This window comes from Polyergus mexicanus, unplaced genomic scaffold (assembly GCF_030449975.1).
Source record: "Polyergus mexicanus isolate NDT 795.1 unplaced genomic scaffold, iyPolMexi1.0 SCAF_17, whole genome shotgun sequence".
Lineage (NCBI taxonomy): Eukaryota > Metazoa > Arthropoda > Insecta > Hymenoptera > Formicidae > Polyergus > Polyergus mexicanus.
The window spans coordinates 4,010,620-4,033,523 of NW_027223337.1; the positions used below are offsets into that span (position 1 = coordinate 4,010,620).

A 22,904-nucleotide genomic window follows, 5' to 3' on the forward strand; every position below is an offset into this window, starting at 1 on the left:
TAAACGGTTCGATATATCGAACATCGCGCCCCGAATCGCACACGCGCATTGCATCATTCGCCACGCGTTAACTATTGTAAACCGACCATTGCCGAACGAGGCAAATAAAGACGATATCTGTTAACTAAATCTTTTCGTGTGTCTCACCTTTTCACGAGCCCTGATCCCGACTGAGCTCATCCACGCACTCGCGAAAAGTGACCCCGTTACACTTTTAATACTTAAAATAACTGCTATATTTTTCATACTTTTTTGTTAATAACTTTTTAATTAATAATGAGCGACGGCTAAAACCTTTTGCATGTTGTTCAGGATCATGACCTTGATAACATATGTCAAGGTCAAGTTCATACGAGGAGGTTCCCCTTTTATGCAGGTTTACCCTACTCAGATATAAATACCTAGTTATGATTTAAGTATATTTCTTGAAAGAACTAAATCATATGTAGAAGATAAAATACGAACTGGATTTAGAAAACATACAGTTGTAACAGTAAAATTAGTTGCAATGATGCAATATCATGTATTAGATTTATGTGTAATGTAATTGACTTACATACACATTATTTTAGTAATGTTGAGCATATCTTATCTGAGGATATAATATCTGATATAATAGAAATTATATATAATATTATTTTTTAAATAAATTTGCTAGCTATAATAAAAACACCAAATTTCTGTTCGAAAGAGTTATTCAACTTGATTTACAGTCCGATAAATATACCCCTCTTCAAGGTAGAACTTACGTTGAATTACCCAATTATATTATAGCAAAAAAATTTTGCGTTAATATTAACAATAGAAAAACTAATAAATTTAAATGCTGTTGTGCCTTCGGGGAAGCACGGTAGTTGGGATCGTGTGCCGGAGGGAATATGGAAATTCGGGCTCCGCCCGAGAACTACACGTACTTTAGTTAAATATAATAATTCAGACACTTTCCACGTTAAATAAGTAGATAAATATCAGCTTTATTTGTGACTTGGCTTATTTACAATGTTCCCGCACATTAAGGGGATCCAATATTACCGACAGAACGCGAATATTCTTTATTTTGCAAAATCTTTTTGTTGATTATAGATATCAACAAATCCTTTTCCACAATTAAGGTACACATAATAACGGAGTGCGGAGTTTAACATTTCATATGAAAAGTTAAAAAAAATGAGAGGATTACAGTTTTGTTATCGGCTTCTGCGTCAACATTTACTTAATATAACAAATTTGTAATCTACACGTGCCTAATCAGTAAACTCCGCACTCGGCATTTCATCAAAGAGTATAAGTGAACTGAACCTATTTTTGTGCATATGTTGTGTGCGAGATGGGGGCTCAAGAGTAAAACAGAGCAGTAGATTAGTTGCGTGATGTCGCGATAGACGGAGCTGCAATCTTACATGACAAGGACAGACATAATCGTACTATCTTTGTCTCTTTCATGCGTGTAGAGTAATATACATGTACGCACTAACATTATTGCAGTATCTTTTTTCTCTCGATCATACGCTCTGTCTCTTTCTAATCGCTCGCTCGCTATGTACTACGTATCGCTTAGCTTCATGCTCCTCGCATATTCACTTACGCGTTCACTCGCGCTTCTCTCTCTCTCTCTCTCTCTCTCTCTCTCTCTCTCTCTCTCTCTCTTTCTTTCTGCTCGTTCATTATTGTATATTGTATTCTTTTATTCCCATTATTATATTCTTTTATTTGCTCAATTTTTATTCTTTCTATTCTCGTCTCCCTACATGAAAATAAATAAATTTATTTATTTATGTTTATTTGATACATCATAAATGAGATACACAAGTTATTTTCTTTTTCTATTTAACTATAGTTAAATACAACACATGTACATACAAAATACACATAATTAAATACTTTTTCTATTTATGACATACACAATATCTCATTTATGTTGTATAAAATAAAGACGAATAAACTAATGTATTATTATGTAAGAAGACGAGAATATAGAAAGAATAAAAGTCGAAGAAATAAAAGAATATAATAATGGGGATGAAAGAATACGATAAAGAACGAGGAGCAAGCGAGATGACAAACATCAAACAGTTCCGAAGTCTCGTTCGCGAGGCTCTCTTTATCTATAATATCTCGGGTTACATATCTTTCGTAAAATTTCTGTTTTTCGTATTTTATCGATATCAAAATAATTTTAATAGATTAATGAGATTCTTGCAATTAAAATAATACTAAACATGACATAAATCGGATGATTTTTAATCAGTTATGTTATTAAAATTATGATTACTTATTTCATTTAAAATAATCGGATTTATATCGTATTTGGTGTCATTTTAATCGCAAAAATGTAATTAATCCATTACAATTATTTTCAGATATATAAAATGCGAAATACAAAAGTTTTCTATAGTAAGATGACATATATACGTGAAAGATTTTACAGATAAAAGGAGTCACGCGAGCGAGGCTTCGGAACTCTTTCATGTTTGTCATCTCACTTACTCCTTCATTCTTTCTCGCTCTCGCTTTTGTCGACTCTTCAGCGTCGGCGATCTTTCCTTATCTACAAAATATAAACATCTTCTATATAAAAAGTGAAACTTGTATTTTCCATTTCATCTGTATAAAAATAATTATAATGGATTAATGAGATTCTTGCGATTAAAATGACACGAAACATGACATAAATCGGATTATTTTTAATCAATTATGTTATTAAAATTATGATTACTTATTTCATTTAAAATTATCCGATTTATGTCATATTTGGTGTTATTTTAATCGCAAAAATCTCATTAATCCATTATAATTATTTTTATACTAATAAAATACAATATGAAAGTGTCAGTTTTTATTTTATAAGATGTTTATATATAGTAGATAAGGAAAGATCCCCACCCCTATAGAGCTAGCCCCCCCACCTAGCAAAAATAAAAAAACAAATAGCGTACAATTATGAGCTATTTATGAGCTTTCATATCCCGCAAATTAAAAATTTTGAGCTTATTGCACTACACAGGAATTTAATATTTATGGTGGGTCGATATCGACTCAGCCCCCCACCATAAATATTAAATTCCTGTGTAGTGCAACGAGCTCAAAATTTTTAATTTGCGGGATATGAAAGTTCATAAATAAAAATAAAAATAAAACTTAAAAATATAATATTCAATCAATCTATGCGGCAGAATTAGGAGCTATTTATGAGCTTTTAAGCTAATATAGTTTTAATTTTTGAGCTCATCCCCTTAACCCATAAAATCACCCTACGTCCTCCCGGCACAAGAGAGAACTATACTCAAAATTAAAGAAATTAATTATTTTCCGACTAAATATTGTTTATCGATTTATGAGCTCGTAAAATACACAAATTTCGATTATTGAGCTACAACCCTTTTACAATAAAACCACCTCACATCTCCCCGGCACAAGAGATAACTATACTTAAAATGAAGGAAATTAATTATTTTCCAATTAAATATTGTTTATCAATTTATGAGCTCGTAAATTACGATTATTGAGCTACAACCCCTTTACAATAAAACCACCCCACATTTTTCCGGTACGTGCATTTTGATTATTGTATTGTAACTTTTTTTGCAAGAACTACTATTATATTTCTATATGATAAAATTATACATTATAATTATAAAATAATAAATTTATATATTATGTCTGAATTAATTTTTTGATAGACCAAAGTATGCAACTCAATAATTTTTTCATATCTTTCATATAAATAAAAAAAAAAAAATAGGTCAATTGCGCAAATGTTTAGTTTATATTTTGATGAATCTTAGTATATATTCTTTTTATAAATTCTTTTTTTATGAATTAAATTAATACCGATATGTGAAATATAAAAGATTATTGCAGATAATCTTAATCTTAGATCTCAGATATTTAAATTGTATTATAAGACAACATTTAATAATTTTCTTACATCTATTCAAAAGGACATAAAAGTTAATGAATTAATAACAATTCTTATGATCCAATTTTGTTTAGAAATAAATTTATCTATTATATTATTATTGCATGTGATTTGGATTTTTATATAAATCGTAATTGTCTTTTTTTTGAGAGAATTATTTATTTTAAACACATTTCATTTATTAAAACTAGTTATAGTATAATTTATTTAAAAAACATCTTATTTAAACATTTAACATTTAACATGAACAATTATATAATATTATGTAATGCTTCTGTATATAATATTAAATAGTATATAATAATAATTGTAGATTTCCGTTGAAATTTGATGATACAGTAATTTCTGTTTCTTTTAAATTATCTCTTCTTTCTAGCAAATAGCAGTAAAGTGTCCTATTGTTTTTGGATCAGAACTACGTGTTCCAGAAGATCTTACAATAGATTAACCACTCCTCTTAAGCGATATGGTTGAGACATAAAACTACATTTTAGAGTAGTTGGTATGTCAGAAAGTCGTATAGTTTTATTAATATTTTCAATATCATATAATTCGCATATTATGAAATGGCTTGCGAAATAAGATTATATCATAAATAAAATATAAAACATAATAAAATGCATATAGATGAAATTGTTTAACAGAAAAAATAATGTTATTCTCTTTCTAATACTTATTATAAACATTTGTTACTGTGTTTTCATTTTAGCGATACATATTCTTACATTATTGCATTACATTTATCTGTTCGGATCTCTCTCTACTAAGTATCATATATATTACAATATAAATAAATATATTTAAAAAATATTCATTATACCTGCTTGAGGTGGAGCAGTTGTATCTACACCAATACAATTTGTTCTGGAACATTTATTTGCGCCGCCCAAAAGAAAATGTTCTTCAACTATTTTACTGAATTGTTCTTCTATGAGAAATGCATGTTGAATTTGCAATGTTGGAAACCATGCAAGTATAAAGAAATATATGTTTTGATCGCGATTTATCGTGATAAATTATTTTCTTAATAATGCTACCAGTAGCATCAATAGCTATAGAGGCGGGTTCCGTAAATGTGTATTGTCTATAAATATCAAGCTGATATTTTAACCAATATATTGTATAAAAAGGATCCATTCCTATATTGTGAATAATATTTGTTAATATAGTGCGTTTTGCTATAGACAACGATATAATCGGATTCTTATCAAAAATTTTTGAATCTGAATATTCATATACTGCATCACAGAGAGCTTGTTGTTTGTACAAATGAGGAGGTTCCGGATCGCCCGGTGACATTATTTTTGCAGCTGTTTTAGTTCTATAAATCATAGCACCTTCATTGTATTTATATAATTGTTCACCTATCTCAAGACATATAGGATTTCGTAAATATCTTTTACTGCAATTGCCTGTTCCTTTTGTTATTGTGCATTTAATTATAATAGTTTCACTATCTGTAATGTTTTTCGCGATTCCATTTATAGTGCTACCGCAATTACACTTTCCGCATATTGTTAAAGTATTATTGAAAATTTTATTTCTTTTAAATTGATATCCACATTGCAATTTACATGCTTCCCAATGTTGTTATAATTGCATCTTGCCATTTTCCTGCCTGTAATACTTGGTATTGTCTAAAAGGTAACTTGCGTTTTTCCGTTCTTGCATACTGTTTCGTCTCTATAAGATTGTCGAATTCATTTCTATCGAATATAACATCTATTATACTATGCTCTGGTTCTTCGTCCGATGAAAGTGAAGTTGTCTTTGATAAATTGGCAATACTAACATCCAGAGAATTAGTTTTCGAAAGATCTTTATTTATTTCCGAGGTTAATCCGATTGTCTTATCAAGCAAAGTGCATTTGATATTAAAGCGATTATTCACAACCAGGGTATATAAAGCATGCGGTTGTATTAGTCCTATTTCTTTTGACATATTGGGTTGAGTAAAAAGTCATTGCGTATTTTTTGTATGTTTTTCAAAGTCATTTATTTATATAAAGAATAAAGATCAATCAATGATATATTTTCCGTTTTGTTCGATAACCTTTTGTCATCTTTCGGTGAGCTTCATAATTCCCCGTTCGTAGAAGGACTTGTCTTTATTGGCGAAAAACTGAACAAGGTGCTGATTTACCACCTCATCTGAATTTAACGTTATTCCACGCAAGGAGTTTTGAAGAGAGCGAAACAAGTGGAAGTCTGACGACGCAAGGTCAGGCGAGTATGCTGGGTGGGGCAACACATCCCATCCAAGCTCCAATAATTTTTGACAGGTCGTCAAAGATGTGTGTGGTCTCGCGTCGTCGTGATGGAACACAACTCCTTTACGATTGACGAGCTCCGGACGTTTCTGGATGACAGATTCGTTCATATCAGGCGCACGGTTCAACGACGTGCGCCCGGCTAAAGATCGGCGCTGATTGGCCAGACTTTACTCAATAATAACTCTTTTATTAAGTGTTATATAAAAAATTGGTACAGGACTTTTCTTCTCGGTTTCACCTGCTCTACCTGCACATGACCGGTGATGCGGTTGACGCCGGACACCTTGTATATATATGTCATGTTACTATAGAAAATCAAATGTCTGTATTTCGCATTTTATATATCCGAAAATAATTTAAATGCTTTAATTACATTATTGTGATTAAAATGACACGTCGTAAAATATTAATAAATAATGTTTTTATGTATTGAATTAATTTTAATCAATATGAAAATAACTTTTTATTCGGTTACAGAATATTCGTTTATAAAGATGCGCATTTGTTTTTATTACTACGCGATATTTGTAGCATGCATGTATCTAAGTATGTATGTACGTATCGGGGAATAAAGCGACTGTACTATTCACACGCACACAGCCAGGCACATGCGATAATATCAGTGCGCGGCAGTATTCAGTCTCAGTCTCAGTCTCAGTCGCGCGTGTTGTGTAGATACGCGTAACGAGAGATAACCGCAAAAGTGTGCTCAACCATTATAACGCGTTATAACGCGTCGAATTTAAAAAACGAGTGTTGTGTTTGTGTAGTTATAGTGTGTTCATATAATGGGGCGAAAATGTAATGAGAAACGCTTGCCTCGCTTTGCCCGCAGACTTTCTTTAAAAAGAATAAGGGTCAAAAGGTTAGTATATTTATATACCATAATTCTAGAAGGAATTGTTTTAATGTATACTATATACTAATATGTCGCTAGATATAATTGAATTTTTTTTCCGTGCAGTTTACACAAAAATATAAGTATGATAATGTAATATTATATTATATAAAAATGTAATATTTCAAGTTTCTTTTTTTATTTTTTTTATTATATCTTTAAAGCAATTCCTAAATAGAAAACAACATAAAGACATTTGTATAAAAAAATTGTAACATAAAATTAATGTTTAAATAGAATTTAAGTAGTGTTAATAGGCGGGTTCTAAGCCGGGTCCTCTAAGGGGGGGGTGAGGGGCGAGGGGAAACAGGCGCGGAGGAATGACGTCACGCGGGCGGAGGGGGATTTTGATGGCGCGGGGTCCGCGGAGAGGGGTAGGGGGACCGCGGCGGAACGCGCGGCGGAACGGTAGGCGCGGGGTCCGCGGAGAGGGGGAGGGGACCGCGGCGGAACGGTTGGCGCGAGGTCCGTGGAGAGGGGGAGGGGGACCGCGGCGGAACGGTAGGCGCGGGGTCCGCGGGGAAGAGGGAACGCGAAGGTACGACGCCGCAGCGCGGTGTATTACAAAGGGCGAGTGTCGATGTCCGGCTGCTATAATTTATTATAAACAAAATAAAACCATCGCGGTGGTCTCTTCATCTTTTTTTCCCAGGAAGAGCCGCTCGCGCACTATTGCGCGTAACATTAAAATTAGATGATAAGGCGAGCGCCGATGTCCGGCTGCTAGAATTCGCGTCGGGACATGTTTATCGGTGTACTTACAAAAGGCGGGTGTCGATGTCTGAAATATAAGGCAAGCGCCGATTTCCGGCTGCTCGAGAATTTATAAATAATATAAACAAGATAGAACCATCGCGGTGCTCTCTTCATCTTTTTTCCAGGAAGAGCCGTTTATCGCGTCGTTTGTCGGGATACGTTTCGCGATAACATAACGCGATAGATTAAAAATATATAATGAAGAACGAAGGGTGTCAAAAACTCAGTATGCGATTTGAAAGCTTGCGGTCCGTATATCGACTGAAAGAGGTACGGCAGATACTTGTAAATTTTTGTGTGGCAAGTGTTCGGTGTAGAGGAAGATTTTGTGATAATCTGCATAAAAAAAAATGGAAATAGATAATAAATTCGTGGCAGTATTAGATGAATCGTCCGACGAAGATCACGCATTGTCGGACAGTAATTACAAGAGTGATCAAAGCCAAGACCTTACGGAATGTGTTGACAAGATAGTGTCTCATTCGCAAATTATTGCGCTAAACGGACGTACAAAGTGTTGCGCTATATACTTTTATTATTCCACGGGTGGTTCTTTTGCCGTATGTGCTTCGTGTATGATCTCCATAGCAGATACTGATTTCGGATACATGTATGCTGTTCGGAAGCATGTGATTGAGATATACGACGCGATAAGTGGACGGTCCTGCTCCAATTGCAGACTTCCGATGTATCAGATCTTTCCATGCAATATGTGCCCAATTTGAACACAGTAAAAAAAAAACATTGGCATAAAAAGTGTGAAAAAATAATAATAATAATAAAAACATGGAAAACACCGAGCAAACCGAACGCGACCTGTTGGAGCTGTCGCGTCGAGTCGCTACCTTGGGCGAGTATTTCGCGAGGGCGCAGCGATGCGAGGAATTTATCAAACAGCTCGAAGAACACAGTCGTGTCAAACGTCCGCGACTCTCGATCGGAGTTCGACAATCTTTGGTGGCTAGAATCGCGCGACTCGAGGGTGCGAGGACTCGATTAAAGAGACGGTTTATACACAGCGGTGGTGATTACAGTGGTGACAATACCGCGGAAAGACTCGTTTGGCGAGAGATCGATACCGCGTTCGAAAACCGTATACTAACCGGTGCAGTGATTAACGCAGACTATATCGAACCGCGACAATTTCTCGACGACGCCAAAGACATCGTGCTCGGACACGTGCAAAAAGTTATGGAAAGACATCATAACGTAAAAGTGAACACTGTGTTCAACGGTGAATTCGTGTCGGGTGATAAGAGCGCAAATAAAAGTGTAAATACCAAAAACTATGAACTCTCGCACATCCGATTTACACGAGTGGTACGAGCGACGCGTCGTCGAGCCCACGCTTGCCTCGCTCGAAGAATTTCAAGAACGCGATAGCGGGTGGGCGTTGTCGCGAATTCTCGATTTATATATAACTGTAAATATAAATAAATATAATCCAATGCGCGCGGAGTGCCACATTAAATTATCGCGAGAAATAATGCAATCCAAAGACAATGCGTGTTTCGCGTGGGCGGTGGTCGCCGCTCTACATCCAGCTGAAAGAAACGCGGAACGGGAATCTTCGTATCCACATTATACGACAGTGCTAAATCTCCAAGACATTGAGTTTCCGATGACATTGAGTCAAATTAAAAAATTTGAACTTCACAACATTTCGATAAATGTATACAACATCGAGAAAGAAAACAACATTGTCCCGATACGTTTGAGCGAACAAAAGAAGGACAGACACGTCAACTTGTTGTACATGCAAGATTCGCAAGACGTCGGACATTTTGCGTGGATCAAGAATTTATCCCGCCTTGTGAGCTCACAATTGAGTTGTGGCAAACGAAGACAATATATCTGCGATCGGTACGTATATTTAATAAAAATGCAATATATAAAATATACGAAAGAAAGATTAATTATTTCTTTTTTTACAGATGTTTACACTATTTTGGATCGGAGGACAAGTTGCAGTCGCACATTGCCGCATAGATTGCCGAGAAATGAACGAGTGCGCCATCCGGTTACCGAGCGATAAAGACAAGTGGCTCGCGTTCAACAACTACAACAGAAAGGAGCGACTTCCCTTCGTCGTATACGCCGACTTGGAGTGCGTGCTGAGGAAGACCGACGGCGAATCGTTATCCGCGTATCATTCTCGCCGTAGTACCGATTGCGTTTCGTGGTTCGTGGAAAAATTAAAAAATTTAGCGTAACGCGTAAAGATTATTTTAACCACGAATGTCCCCATGGTAAATTTAACGCGAGATGAGCGGGAAAATTTCACAGCGCGACACACTGTTACATTTGCAAAAAACCGTTTGCGCAAGACGATACACGCGTACGCGATCATTGACATCTTACCGGGAGGTGTCGAGGTCCCGCGCATTTAAACTGCAATTTAAATTATAAAGACTCTTTTTGTATTCCAATAGTTTTTCACTATTTATCCGGTTACGATTCACATTTTATCATCGAGGAAATAGCTACCGCATTCGAAGGCTCAATCAACGTACTACCGATAACGAAAGAAAAGTATATTTCATTCACAAAACACGTTAAAGATATCGCAGAAAAATCAGATTGGCGAAGCGATATAAAGTTACGGTTCATCGATTCCTACAAATTTCTCAGTACTAGTCTCGAAAAATTGACATCGTTTCTAAATAATGATAAACTTCAAATTTTAAAATCGAAATTTCAAAAGTTATCGATCGAAGAGTTCAATTTATTGACGCGAAAAGGTGTCTTTCCATACGAATACATTGACTGTGTCGATAGGTTGCACGATACGTGTTTACCACCGCGCGAATCATTTTATAGTTCCTTGACCGGTGACACCGTATCCGAGATCGACTACGCGCACGCCGAAAACGTTTGCAGGCGGTTCTCCGTTCGAACGCTAGGCGAATACAGCGATCTATATTTAAAAACGGATGTCTTGTTATTGGTCGACGTTTTTGGAAATTTTCGCAACAAATGTATCGAGAGTTACGGGCTCGACCCCGCGTATTATTATACTCTTCCTAGATACACGTGGGACGCGATGCTAAAACATACGAATATTACGTTCGAATTATTTACTGATATCGATATGGTTATGTTTATCGAACGGGGAATACGCGGTGGCCTGAGCCAATGTTCCGGCAGATACGCGTGAGCCAATAACAAGTACATGCCGTCTTACGACTCATCGAAACCATTGTCGTACATGATGTATTTCGATGTAAACAACTTGTACGGTTGGGCGATGTGTCAACCGTTGCCCTATGCCGATTTTCGATGGGTCGACGACATCTCTGACTTTGACGTTAGCGCGATCGCTTCGGATTCAACCACAGGTTATATTCTCGAGGTCGATCTGGAGTATCCGCAACGAGTGGCCTTCACTTGGACACAGTACAATTGGACACGGTGCAAATGGACACGTTACAAATGGACACGAGATTGTGCACACGGTTCAATTGGACACAGTGCATTTGGACACAGTAATTTTGGATACAGTAGCTTTTGGACACATAAGAAAATACGCATCGTTTACTTGGACACCGCTCAATTGGACACTGTTCATTTGGACACCGTTCGTTTGGACACAGAAAGATGCGCACCGTTCATTTGGACACCGTTCGTTTGGACACCGTTCATTTGCCCACCGTTCGTTTGGACACCGTTCATTTGCCCACTGTTCGTTTGGACACCGTTCATTTGCCCACCGTTCGTTTGGACACCGTTCATTTGCCCACCATTCGTTTGGACACCGTTCATTTGTACACAGAAACATGCGCACTGTTTGTTTGAATATGTAAGAGATGGAGAAAAATAAAAATCATTTCGGGAAAATATAATCAGTATTCTTATAACACTTTATACTGGTAAATCTATGTAAAATATGAAATCGTGAAAAGGAGATACATTTGAAGGTTATAATATCAAAATAAAATATATTCATACTTATATATCTCTGATACTGATGTCATTAATTTTACATTGCTTTTAGCACTTTGTTTAGCCTTTCGCATATTTGGATGTCATGCATGGATACAGTGGGTTCCGCCCGCCCTGCGGGGGGGCTCCACTTCCGGAAGATATAACCTAACCCAAACCTATTTCTTATTTAAAACAAAAATTTGGTGTGGATTACGTCGTATAATTTAAATCAAATTTTGGTGTCCAAACGAACGGTGTCCAAACGAACGGTGGGCAAATGAACGGTGTCCAAACGAACGGTGGGCAAATGAACGGTGTCCAAACGAACAGTGGGCAAATGAACGGTGTCCAAACGAACGGTGGGCAAATGAACGGTGTCCAAACGAACGGTGGGCAAATAACGGTGTCCAAACGAACGGTGTCCAAATGAACGGTGCGCATCTTTCTGTGTCGAAACGAACGGTGTCCAAAGGAACAGTGTCCAATTGAGCGGTGTCCAAGTAAACGATGCGTATTTTCTTATGTGTCCAAAAGCTACTGTATCCAAAATTACTGTGTCCAAATGCACTGTGTCCAATTGAACCGTGTGCAAAATCTCGTGTCCATTTGTAACGTGTCCATTTGCACCGTGTCCAATTGTACTGTGTCCAAGTGCACCACTCCCATCCGCAACATCTTCACGACGCGCACACTGATCTACCGTTCTGTCCAACGCGCGATAAGCTGCCCGGCAAGCGGCAGGACAAGCTCCTCGCGACTTTATACGATAAGAAGCGTTATGTCATACACTATAGCAACCTGCAGCATTGCACGCGTCACGGCCTTCGCATCGCAAAGATACATCGCGTATTGCAATTCGCTCAATCCGCATGGCTCCGCGATTACATCAAACTCAACACCCGGTTTAGAACGCGCGCGACAAAAGATTTCGAGAAAAATTTATACAAGTTAATGAACAACGCGGTATTCGGTTAAATTATGGAAAACGTGCGCAATCACGTCGATGTAAAATTATTAACAAAGTGGGACGGACGATACGGCGCGGAGGCAATGATCGCGAAACCAAATTTTTATAGCAGGAGCGTCTTTTCAGAAAATTTGGTCGCCGTTGAACTGCGCAACCTCGAGGTGAAATTCAATAAACTGATCTATGTCAGTATGTGTATACTCGATATATCGAAAGTGTGTTTATACGAATTTCACCACGAATACATGTTACCGTTATATCGCAAAAATTGTAAAATAATGTACACCGATACAGACAGTTTGATTTATCACATCGAGTGCGAGGATGTGTACGAGAATATGAAACGCGAATCGCTAGATTCGACACGAGCGATTATCCAGCTAACAACGCGTACGGTATACCGCTCGAGAACAAGAAAGTGCCGGGTTTGATGAAGGACGAGAATAACGGTGCGATCATGACTGAATTTGTCGGGCTTAGAGCAAAAATGTACGCGTTGCGAATAAATAGTAAAAAGGATACAAAAAAGATTAAAGGTTTCAAGCGTACCGTCATAGCGAGAACGATAACATTTGACGATTACACACGGTGTCTGCGCGATGAAATTGAAATGACTCGACAACAATCCTGCATAAGATCAAAATTGCACGAGGTGTACACAATCAGCGAGACAAAAATCGCCCTGAGTCCGTACGACGACAAACGATATATCGTACCTGATTCGACCGACATCCTGCCGTGGGGACATTACCGGATACCCTTATAATGTAATATAATGTAATGTAATATAATGTAATGTAATGTAATGTAATGTAATGTATATATGTATGTATGTATGTATGTATGTATGTATGTGTGTATGTATGTATGTATGTATAAGGAAAACAAAAGAAATATATATTTCTATCTTTCTTTTTTTCTTTTTTATATTTCATATTTTATATGCTGTATACATCTTACATATATTTTTATATTTCAGATACTTTATATGTATTTCATATTCTTTATATGTTAAAAATAAAATACAGTTTGTACGAATTAAACCACATTGTTCTTGTGTATCCAAGAATTGTGCGATCCATCGAATCCCAACCATTTGACTTAAACCTCGTCACCTCTCCTGCGCAGTACTTTCTCCACGAGATACACGTCCGGATAAGTCGCGCGACGCAACTCGTACTCGTAGAACGCTCCAGCGACAGATTTTTTGCGATAGTCCTCGAGTAGATAGGTTACTGGATTAGTACGTTGCACTTTAACGATCTTAAACACTTCGGTGGTCCAGTTTGGCGTGTAACCCTTCTCGAAGATCGTCTTGTACTTGCTAACGCGTACCGGGTCACCTACTTTGAACTTTGCCGGACCCGCGATCTTTATCGCGCTGTACACAGTATCCAAGAGTCTTTCGACGATCGCAGGGGTAACGTCGACGGGTCGCATGCCGATCGTTCGATGCTTGCGCGCGTTGTAATCCGATACGAGTCGCAGCAACGCATCGACCCACTTGTAAGTTCCGTTGAGCGTAAACATCTTCCACATATCGTTCTTAAATGTACGATTGAATCGTTCGACGACCGATGCCTTCAACACCGAATACGTGGAATAATGATTGATGCCGTGTTTCTTCACAAGACGTTGCACGTTGGCGTTGTAAAATTCCTTCCCCATATCGGTTTACATATTTTTCGGGCGCCTCTCGCTATTTCGAATTATCTTTGCGATAGCGTCAGCCGTCTCGCTTCCGCCTTTATTCTTGAGCGGTACAGCCCACGCGTACTTGCTCAACACATCGATGACGGTGAGTATGTAGTGGTAACCTCTGTTGAAACGAGAGTACGGACGCATCTCGACGATGTCAGCTTGCCACAGGTCATCGTAACCCCGCACTACGACGCGTCTTCGGGGAAAATTTCTTCTCGCCGAAGCATGCAGTTCCTCGACGAGTCGTAGCTTCTCGATATTTTTACGTCCGTTGGATTTTAACGATGTCATGTTTTTAGCGGTGCGGCTAGTTGGCGCGTAATAATACGTGTAAAGAAATTACATTATAATTTATATTTCTAACTTTTAACCACTCAATAACCGTTTATTCCCGTTCATCGTCTTTCCTAATTCGTTCGCAGCTGTTCCTGAGCCGTTCCTGAGCCTTTAGATAACCGTCCGACAACCGTTCCTGAACCGTTCGGCCGTCCTTCAACCGTTCGTAGCCGTTCGTGAACCGTCCGTAGCTGTCCGTGAACCGTTTCTTGTCGTCCATTGTCGTTCGTTGACGTTTCGTTGACGTTTCGTCGTCGTTCGTTGACGTTTCGTTGACGTTTTGTCGTCGTTTCGTTAACGTTTCGTCGTCGTTTCGTTGTCGTTCGTTGACGTTTCGTTGGCGTTTCTAATCTAGCGATATTCGTTTATCACGATCTGTAACGCTCGCATGTCTTTCTCTAACGCTGCAAGCTTCTCGTCTAACTCTTTTAGTTGATTTCTCAACGTTTTAACGCACTGATCCAGGTATAGTTTGTTGATGGCGTCGGTATCAGCCACAGGTTGCGCCACACGACGAATCTTGCGCGACCTCGCGTCAAAGTTCGTAACACAGTGCGACACAGAGCGTTATCGCGCACGAAATTTCTCATTAATCCGTTTCATCGACGATACGAAATGGCATTCGTCGCGTCTTTGCTCTGCTCGGACATTCCAAATTTGTTGATGCGCATCATCGATGCGAGAGACGTCGGTCGATCGATTGATTAGTTTTGTCGAGATATCGCTTAATTTATAATAATACCGGCTTCGCGAAGTTCCTCGATGATCGATAGGATCTCGTTGTCGTGGCCGTTGTGACCCGCTTGGTGCGAAGCGTCGAGCAATCGTAAACGATCCACCAGCTCGTTGGGATCGTCCCAGTGTACGTAATCGATCTTGTTGTCGGTTAGCGTCATCGCCCGAAGCGCGAATAATCCCTTTCCAGATTTTGTTTTTTTGGGTTCGATCGGTATCAGCTTTGCGATTATTTCTTTGTACTTGTATCCCCTGTTACTCAGTAATCGACCCTGCGCATCGTGATTGCGTTTATGCGCGTTCGTCGTCAACAGCATACTCTTGTACGTTTGCTTGTCATCCTCCGTATAGATGACGTCATCGGGGACTTTTTTGAAGATCAACTCGTAAAGACCAGGTGTGCCGACGTATCGTACGCCGTCGATAATTATGTTATCCGCGTTGTCCACGTCAAAACGTTTATTACCGAACATCATTCCATCGTTGTCGAAATAAACACCGTACACGGTGTCAATACCGCTCTCTCGATCGCCGCTCAGGACAGGCCAGACGTACCTCCGACCCAGCGACCTAACTGATCTCGCAACGTTTCTCGACCTTCCAGTGTTTGCAACTAATTTCGGACGGATGGCACGAGCGAGTCGTCCGTGGTTTCGAAAACATCCTCGTCCGCGAGTAATTCGAACATCGTAGGTTGTACGGTTCTCATTGACGCGGATGGTGTAGAAGTTATCGGCGGTACATCCAGTAGAGGGTCCGACCGTTTCGATTTATGCGGTGCTGGTGAGCGATCCGACCTGACGTTGGATCGTTTTCTCTTTTGCGATGTCGCATCATCTTTCTCGCGCTTCGGGATGGATAACGTTTCGATCCCCGCGTCGGTGTTACTCCCAGGCTCGTTCTTCACCGCGATCGAGCTAGAGTTGTCAACGATCTTTCGTAGCGGCTCAATGAGAGGTCTAGAGCGCCTGTCCAACACGATATCCTCATCGATCTTGCCGGTCTTCAAAGCGCGATATTTCTTGCGAATCGATTCGCTCGTTTTCACAATTGCCCTCGCAATCTTCTCGCGCTCGCAAATATCCTCGCTCTTATCGATCGCAGCCATCGCGGAAAAGCAAAAAAATGTCAATCTCTCTCTCTCTCTCTCTCTCTCTCTCTCTTACATTTCACCTCCGACGAAGTATCGGCAGCGACTAATCGTTTTGCGGTATCGCGAACACGTTAAATCGTTTTCTGTATCGACCATCGTGGAGCAAGCTGTCCTTGTCTATCACTACGAATCCGTACTTGCATTGCCAACAATCGCGACACAACGCGCAAAATTCATCGTACGGCATATCGGTATTCACGTGACCGTTGTACACGTGTTTCAGGTTGGTACCATCCTGTTTGAACAGGATCAGCAGGTTCGCGTTGTCGCGTATCAGATGTTTAGGTATTCTCGCGTACGTCTGACAGAGATAAAAGCAGTCGACGCTCGAGTGCCGGCCCATTGAAAAGTACTCTTTCACAGCATCTTGCTTATCGCATGCCACGTCATCGAACACGAAAATTGAGTATGGACGCGCCTCGCTCGGCGGAATGACGTCACTGTTGTTGGAGAACGTGAAGTAGCCGATTTCGTCGATCGATGTCAGCAAATTTTCCAGATATCGATATTTTGGTTGTTGCAACGACTTTGAGTACACGTACACGTTTTCGAAACGTACACCGTGCGGATTTTCCAGCAGGCTTATCAGAACGTTAGTTTTACCACAATTCGAGGGGCCGCAAACGATTGCGCGTATAGTAGTCGGTAGCATCGTACCATGCTTGCGCATCTCCGCGTTGTCCCCCATCGATCGTAATCTGTCGTCGCAATTCGTCACGCGTATCGCCAAAGGTTGTCGCACGAATCTCATGTTCACACTATCAACTGAGGAACGCTTTATCGAACGCCTATTTATAGGTGCGCGGAACAGCGAATCGCTTAGTAACGAAAATGTTCGTCCTACTGTCGAGACCTTCCGATATTTGCGATTTGAGCGCCGAACAGTGACAATTTGTGCCGAAAGTTGTTCTGCTGTGAATGTGCGGCGATCACGTCCACTACCTGTGGGACAAGCTTCCGGAACATATAAAAGCGGATTTAGAGGTTCAACAAGTTCAGCGCTGTTGCGAACATTACAATCAACCGTGGCAGCGAACGCACATCGACGGTCCAGCACCGTTGATAAAAGATTGCGGTGAATGTCAACGAAAATAAGTAGAGGCCGATTAAATCGTGCGATAAACGCTCTTCCTTTCGAATTACATATCCCCGGTTATCAGTTTTACGGTCCGGGTACTCATTTGGAAAAACGATTGGCGAGAGGTGATCGGGGTATAAATCCATTGGACGCGGCCTGTCGCGAGCACGATACAGCGTATTCCCGGAACACCGATCTCACCGAGAGACACGCGGCTGACAGGATACTCGCTGAGAAAGCGCGAACTCGCATCGTCGCGAAAGATTCGACTCTCGATGAGAAAGCCGCAGCTACAGCTGTTTGGGCAGCGATGAAAGCCAAGACAAAAATCGGCATGGGTATGAAAACGAAGACGAAGACGAAGACGAAGATGAGGACTATGCGGACAAGGTCGATGAAAAAGCGGATACTTCCGTCAGCGAAACGAGGCGGTGTATTGCCGATTCTACCGATGTTGGGCGCGCTCGGATCCTTGATCGGTGGAGCGGCTGGCGTGGCCAAGGCGGTGAACGACAGCAAAGCCGCGCGCCGTCAGCTGGAGGAGCTGCAACGTCACGATCGCGCGATGGAAGGTCGCGGACCTTATCTCGCTCCGTATAAATACGGATAGGGACTGTATCTCAGCCCGTACAGACGTAGACAAGGAGTGGCAACGAAGAAAAAAAAACGTCGAAAAGACGCTAAAAATGTCCACGGGTGTGACAACGAACATACAATTAGAACAATTGGCGGAACGTATGCGTATACCGTACTTTAGAGGGGTTTTCATGCGTGATTCGTTACCGATCGGTGGTATATATCGAAACGAGAGCGGCATTGTGAATTTGGATAACACCGAAGAACCGGGTACTCATTGGGTAGCGTACGCAAAGAAGGGAAATCGCGCTATATATTTCGACGGTTTTGGTAATCTTCGATCGCCGAATGAATTGGTGCGATATTTCGGATGGAATGTGACGAAGATCGAGTACAATCGCACGTCCTTTCAACTTACGATCAAAGCATCTGCGGATAATTATGTCTGGGGTTTCTCCGAACGGTCGATGACAATCGGTGTGAACTTAAAGCCTGACAATGCGTCGTTAAGACTCAGTATTCGTTAAACAGTTTTGCCCACATGTCTATGACATTCACGCTGACCGGGAAGAGTAGCGTCCTCGCGGCACACTACCATCCAGCCATAGATTTGAGCGACGGTGATTACGAGCTCGGTCTAACAAATTTTGAGACTTATCATATATCGATATCGAACGTTGTTTGATAAAGTACCAGAGGAGTCTCTGGTTTCGGGGGATATCGGGAAGAACGCTTAGAGTCCACGCACACGTACGTTGGTCCGAGCCGCACTTCGCGAATATTCGCACTTACACTCAATTCGATGATTGACTGCCGGTTGATAATGTCCTTACTTTCACTGAGATTCTTGAGAACACCGTGAGATTGATTTCTAGATCCGATCCGAACAGCAAACCAAATTCCGAGAGCGTTGTCGATTTTTCCAAAGAAAGCGTGCGCTATAAAAAACCGTTACTCGAGGAATGATCGAGGATCACCGGAAGGGTCGATATCGACGCAGGAGCGCGGAAAATCTCCTGAGAGCTTGATTATGATTGGCTGATAGCGTCGTGCGATGCTGATTGGATTGATAAGACCGGCATAGGGATTGGGTTGAGGTCGCGTATGAGAGAAAAGGAAGAGAGAAAGAGCACTAAAGAGAAGGACTAGAGTGAGTAAGATGATGGTGGTGAGATTGTGCAAATGTCGCGATATTTTCTGAACATTCCGCCCGCCTTCTACAACAGCGTTGAAGAATTATGCTATTGGTGATGGTGAGGCCGAATACGTTGCTGGTTGCTCCGTGGGTGAGGGTTGATCTGGTGTCGTCGGAAGCACTGCCAACTTGGTGATAGGCCGCTTGAGTTCTGTTGTGGCCGTCTTGAGGGTGACCACTCTGCAGAGACCGTCCTAGCCAAGATGAAGCTGTGTGACCCGAGCAAGAGGCCATTTTGATGGGGGGAATCTCTCATCCGTGAGAAGTACAAGAGAGCCGACCTTGATTTGTGTGGTGGAATGATGCCATTTCGATATCGCTAGCTGACGTTGAAGACATTCAGCTGGCCAACGTGACCAGAAATGCTGGAATTGCTGCTGAATGAGCTGCCACCGTGATAAACTTGGAAGGGGCACTGCGGAGAGAGATGGTTCCGGAATTGTAGTTGGCGCTGCCCCGATGATGAAGTGCCCGGGGGTGAGGGCTGCCAGGTCTTCTGGGTCGTCAGAAAGTGGACACAATGGCCTGGAGTTGAGGACTGTCTCGATTTGAACTAGAAGAGTCGTAAGTTCTTCATAGGTTAGGGCAGTCTCGCCTATAGTTCTTCGCAGATGATGCTTGACCGATTTGACAGCGGCCTCCCATTTACCGCCGAAGTGAGGGGCTGCTGGAGGATTGAAGACCCAAGTGGTGCCGTCATGGGTCAGTAGCTGAGCGAGTTCCGAGAATTTCTTTGATCCCGCATTGAATAGCCGCTTAAGAGATGTATCTGCCCCTTGAAAATTGGTTCCACAGTCGCTAAAAAGAGTTTGGCAGATACCTCGCCGTCCCGTTAACCGCCGATACGCTGCGATGAATCCGTCTGTCGAGTAGTCCGTCACTGCCTCCAGATGAACCGCCGAAGTTGAGAAGCAAACAAAGATGGCTAACCATCCCTTGTGACACTTAGCCCCTCGTCCTCGCCAAGTTTTAAGAGTGAGAGGGCGTAATCAACCCCTGTGTTGAGGAAGGGACGAGATGGCGTAATGCGAGATGATGGTAGTTGACCCATGAGTTGCTGTGCCCTTACGCCTCGTTGTCGAGCACACCGAACGCAGCGGAGAATGTGAGATCTTACTGGAGCTCGGCCACCAACGATCCAGTAAGCCTGGCAAAGATAAGTCAAGGTTACCTGAGTTCCGCCGTGAAGAGTCCGTAGATGGGCGTCCGATATAATGAGTCTGGACAGATAAGAATCCCGTGGCAAGATGGCTGGGTGCTTGCATTCAGAGTCCAATTGAGAATGCTTGAGTCGGCCTCCGACTCTGAGGATGCCCGAATGATCGATAAAGGCCGTAAACTTGGCGAGAGGATGAGATCTTGACAAATGTGCTCCGCTTGAGATGAGTGTCAGTTCCGATGAGAAGTACGCCGATTGGACTGACCGAATCCAATATAATCGTGAAACTTCCAGATCTGCAGGTGTGAGAGGTGTGGCCAGAGAAGACTGTGGTATACCTTTGAGGATCGCGCAACACCGTTGACAGTGAGCCGTAATCCGAAGAAGCCGTGTGAGCGATGAGTAACGATAAAGAAGCTCCCAGAGGTGGTGTTGCCTTATTGTTGAGGAAGTGAGAAGAAGCCCGGGCCGCTCCTCAAGAGTTGCCGCCGAATCTAGCTGTGATACCATGCTTGGCCAATGTTAAGGAGGCTGTGCTAGCCATGAGGGACCGTTCCACCAAAGATGATGCCGAGAGAGTTGCGTGGAAGAGAGACCGCGAGAAGCACAGTCTGCTGGATTCTCCTTGCCGGGAATAAACCGCCAATGGCCCTGAGGTACGCGTTCTTGAATTGCCGCCACTCGATTCCGAACGAAGTCCTTCCAGCGAGAAGGATGACTGTTGATCCAGGTGAGCGATACTGATGAGTCCGTCCACAGGTAGATTGGTACCTCCGCGAGTTCTAGTGTTCGTTGAACATAACTGATGAGACGAGAGTGTAGAACCGCCGCCGTGAGTTCCAGCCGGGGAATGGTGAGCCGTTTGAGAGGTGCGACCTTAGTTTTGGCGCAGACCAGTGTGATGATTGGCTCTGTTATGTGATGGGTGACCTTGATGTAAACTGCAGCCGCCATGGCAAGTTGCGAAGCATCTGAAAATCCATGAAGTTCGACCGTGGCTGACGGCGTGAGAGACATCCACCGAGGAATCGTGATGGAAGTCAGGGCCGACAGCTCTGAACGGAAGTGCGTCCACCGATCTCGAAGTTGCGGCGAGAGATAGTCATCCCAGCCGACCTTTTCCAGCCACAGTTCCTGGAGGAGAGTCTTCGCCCTGATGATTACCGGAGATAAGAATCCCAAAGGGTCAAACAGTTGTGCTACTTCCGACAGTATGGTCCGTTTGGTGATGACGGGCCGGTTGGAGGCCTTGCTCTGGAAGACGAACGGATCTGAGTGAGGCTGCCACGTGAGTCCCATAATCTTACCCTGCGTGTTAGCGAACGAGTGAGGCTCTACTGCTGCGCCGTCCCTAGGGAAAGCCCGAAATAGCTCCGGATGATTACTTTGCCACTTCGCCAGAGGAAAGCCGCCCGCCTTGTGCCCGGGGGTAAACTGAAGGGTTTTGATAAGTTGTCCAGAAGCAAAGGTGAGTTCCGATCCGAGATCGATGAGCATCCTGACCGAGTGAGGCGAGCCGCCAGGTGATCGGATGATGGCGCAACAAGTAGCGAGTAAGACTGCCGGACGAGTGAGAGCTGCCGAGTGAGATGGAGCGAGGACTGCGTGCGTGAGTCATTCCGAAGCCGCTGATGTGGTGCTCTCATTTGGTGAGGCTAGCGCCGGCGTTTGTGGGGCTGCGGTTGAGGAGATTACTCTGCCTTGTGTAGCTGACGGACGTGGGGGCGGTTGACCATCCATGTGTATCATGGTATGATGCTTGTTGCCGCAGTCTCTGCACCTCTTGGAGTTTTGACAGGCGAGTGCGTTATGCCTGCCCAAACAATTGAAGCAGAGTCGAAGGTCGATTATTATGTTGCGCCGCAGATGAGGAGACATATCTCTGAAACGAGGACAAGAGACAATGTAATGAGGGCCAGAGCACAGTGCACATCCAGAGGTCTCCGAATTCCCAGAGGGGGGTGAGATGGCCACATGAGCGGTGGCCGTAGATGGTTTGCTGCTGTGTCGTAATGCCTTGTTTTGTCAGGTGATGTCTAATTGATTAACTTCACTGAAGAGAGAGTGTCCGATGAGCAGTGCGTCTCCGAGGATGAGAAGGAGAGGTCCATATACCGCGTACGAGATTCACAAGATGGCCGGGGAGAGAGCGTTCCAGCCGGGGAATGTGGTCAAAAGCACCGCGTGGCTACAGGAGCGAGAGAGAGAGCCTAGTCGCGTCGTGGAGATCCGTT

The 22,904-nt window shown here is 42.1% G+C and overlaps 2 protein-coding genes and 1 pseudogene across 2 annotated transcripts; all 3 read right to left on the reverse strand.

The window, feature by feature from the left end:
• Window positions 1–15,499: 15,499 nt before the first annotated feature.
• LOC138940520 (uncharacterized) lies at window positions 15,500–16,617 on the reverse strand (annotated as a pseudogene).
• Window positions 16,618–19,552: 2,935 nt separating this feature from the next.
• LOC138940521 (uncharacterized) lies at window positions 19,553–21,180 on the reverse strand. The gene is made up of 3 exons (XM_070309507.1): window positions 20,442–21,180; window positions 19,793–20,286; window positions 19,553–19,705 (listed from the first exon to the last, which is right to left on the reverse strand). The coding sequence occupies exons 1-3, from the start codon at window positions 21,178–21,180 to the stop codon at window positions 19,553–19,555; spliced, it is 1,386 nt and encodes a 461-aa protein (XP_070165608.1).
• A 12-nt stretch (window positions 21,181–21,192) lies between these two features.
• On the reverse strand, window positions 21,193–22,167 carry LOC138940522 (uncharacterized). The gene has a single exon (XM_070309508.1). The coding sequence runs from the start codon at window positions 22,165–22,167 to the stop codon at window positions 21,193–21,195; it is 975 nt and encodes a 324-aa protein (XP_070165609.1).
• Between the last annotated feature and the right edge of the window lie 737 nt (window positions 22,168–22,904).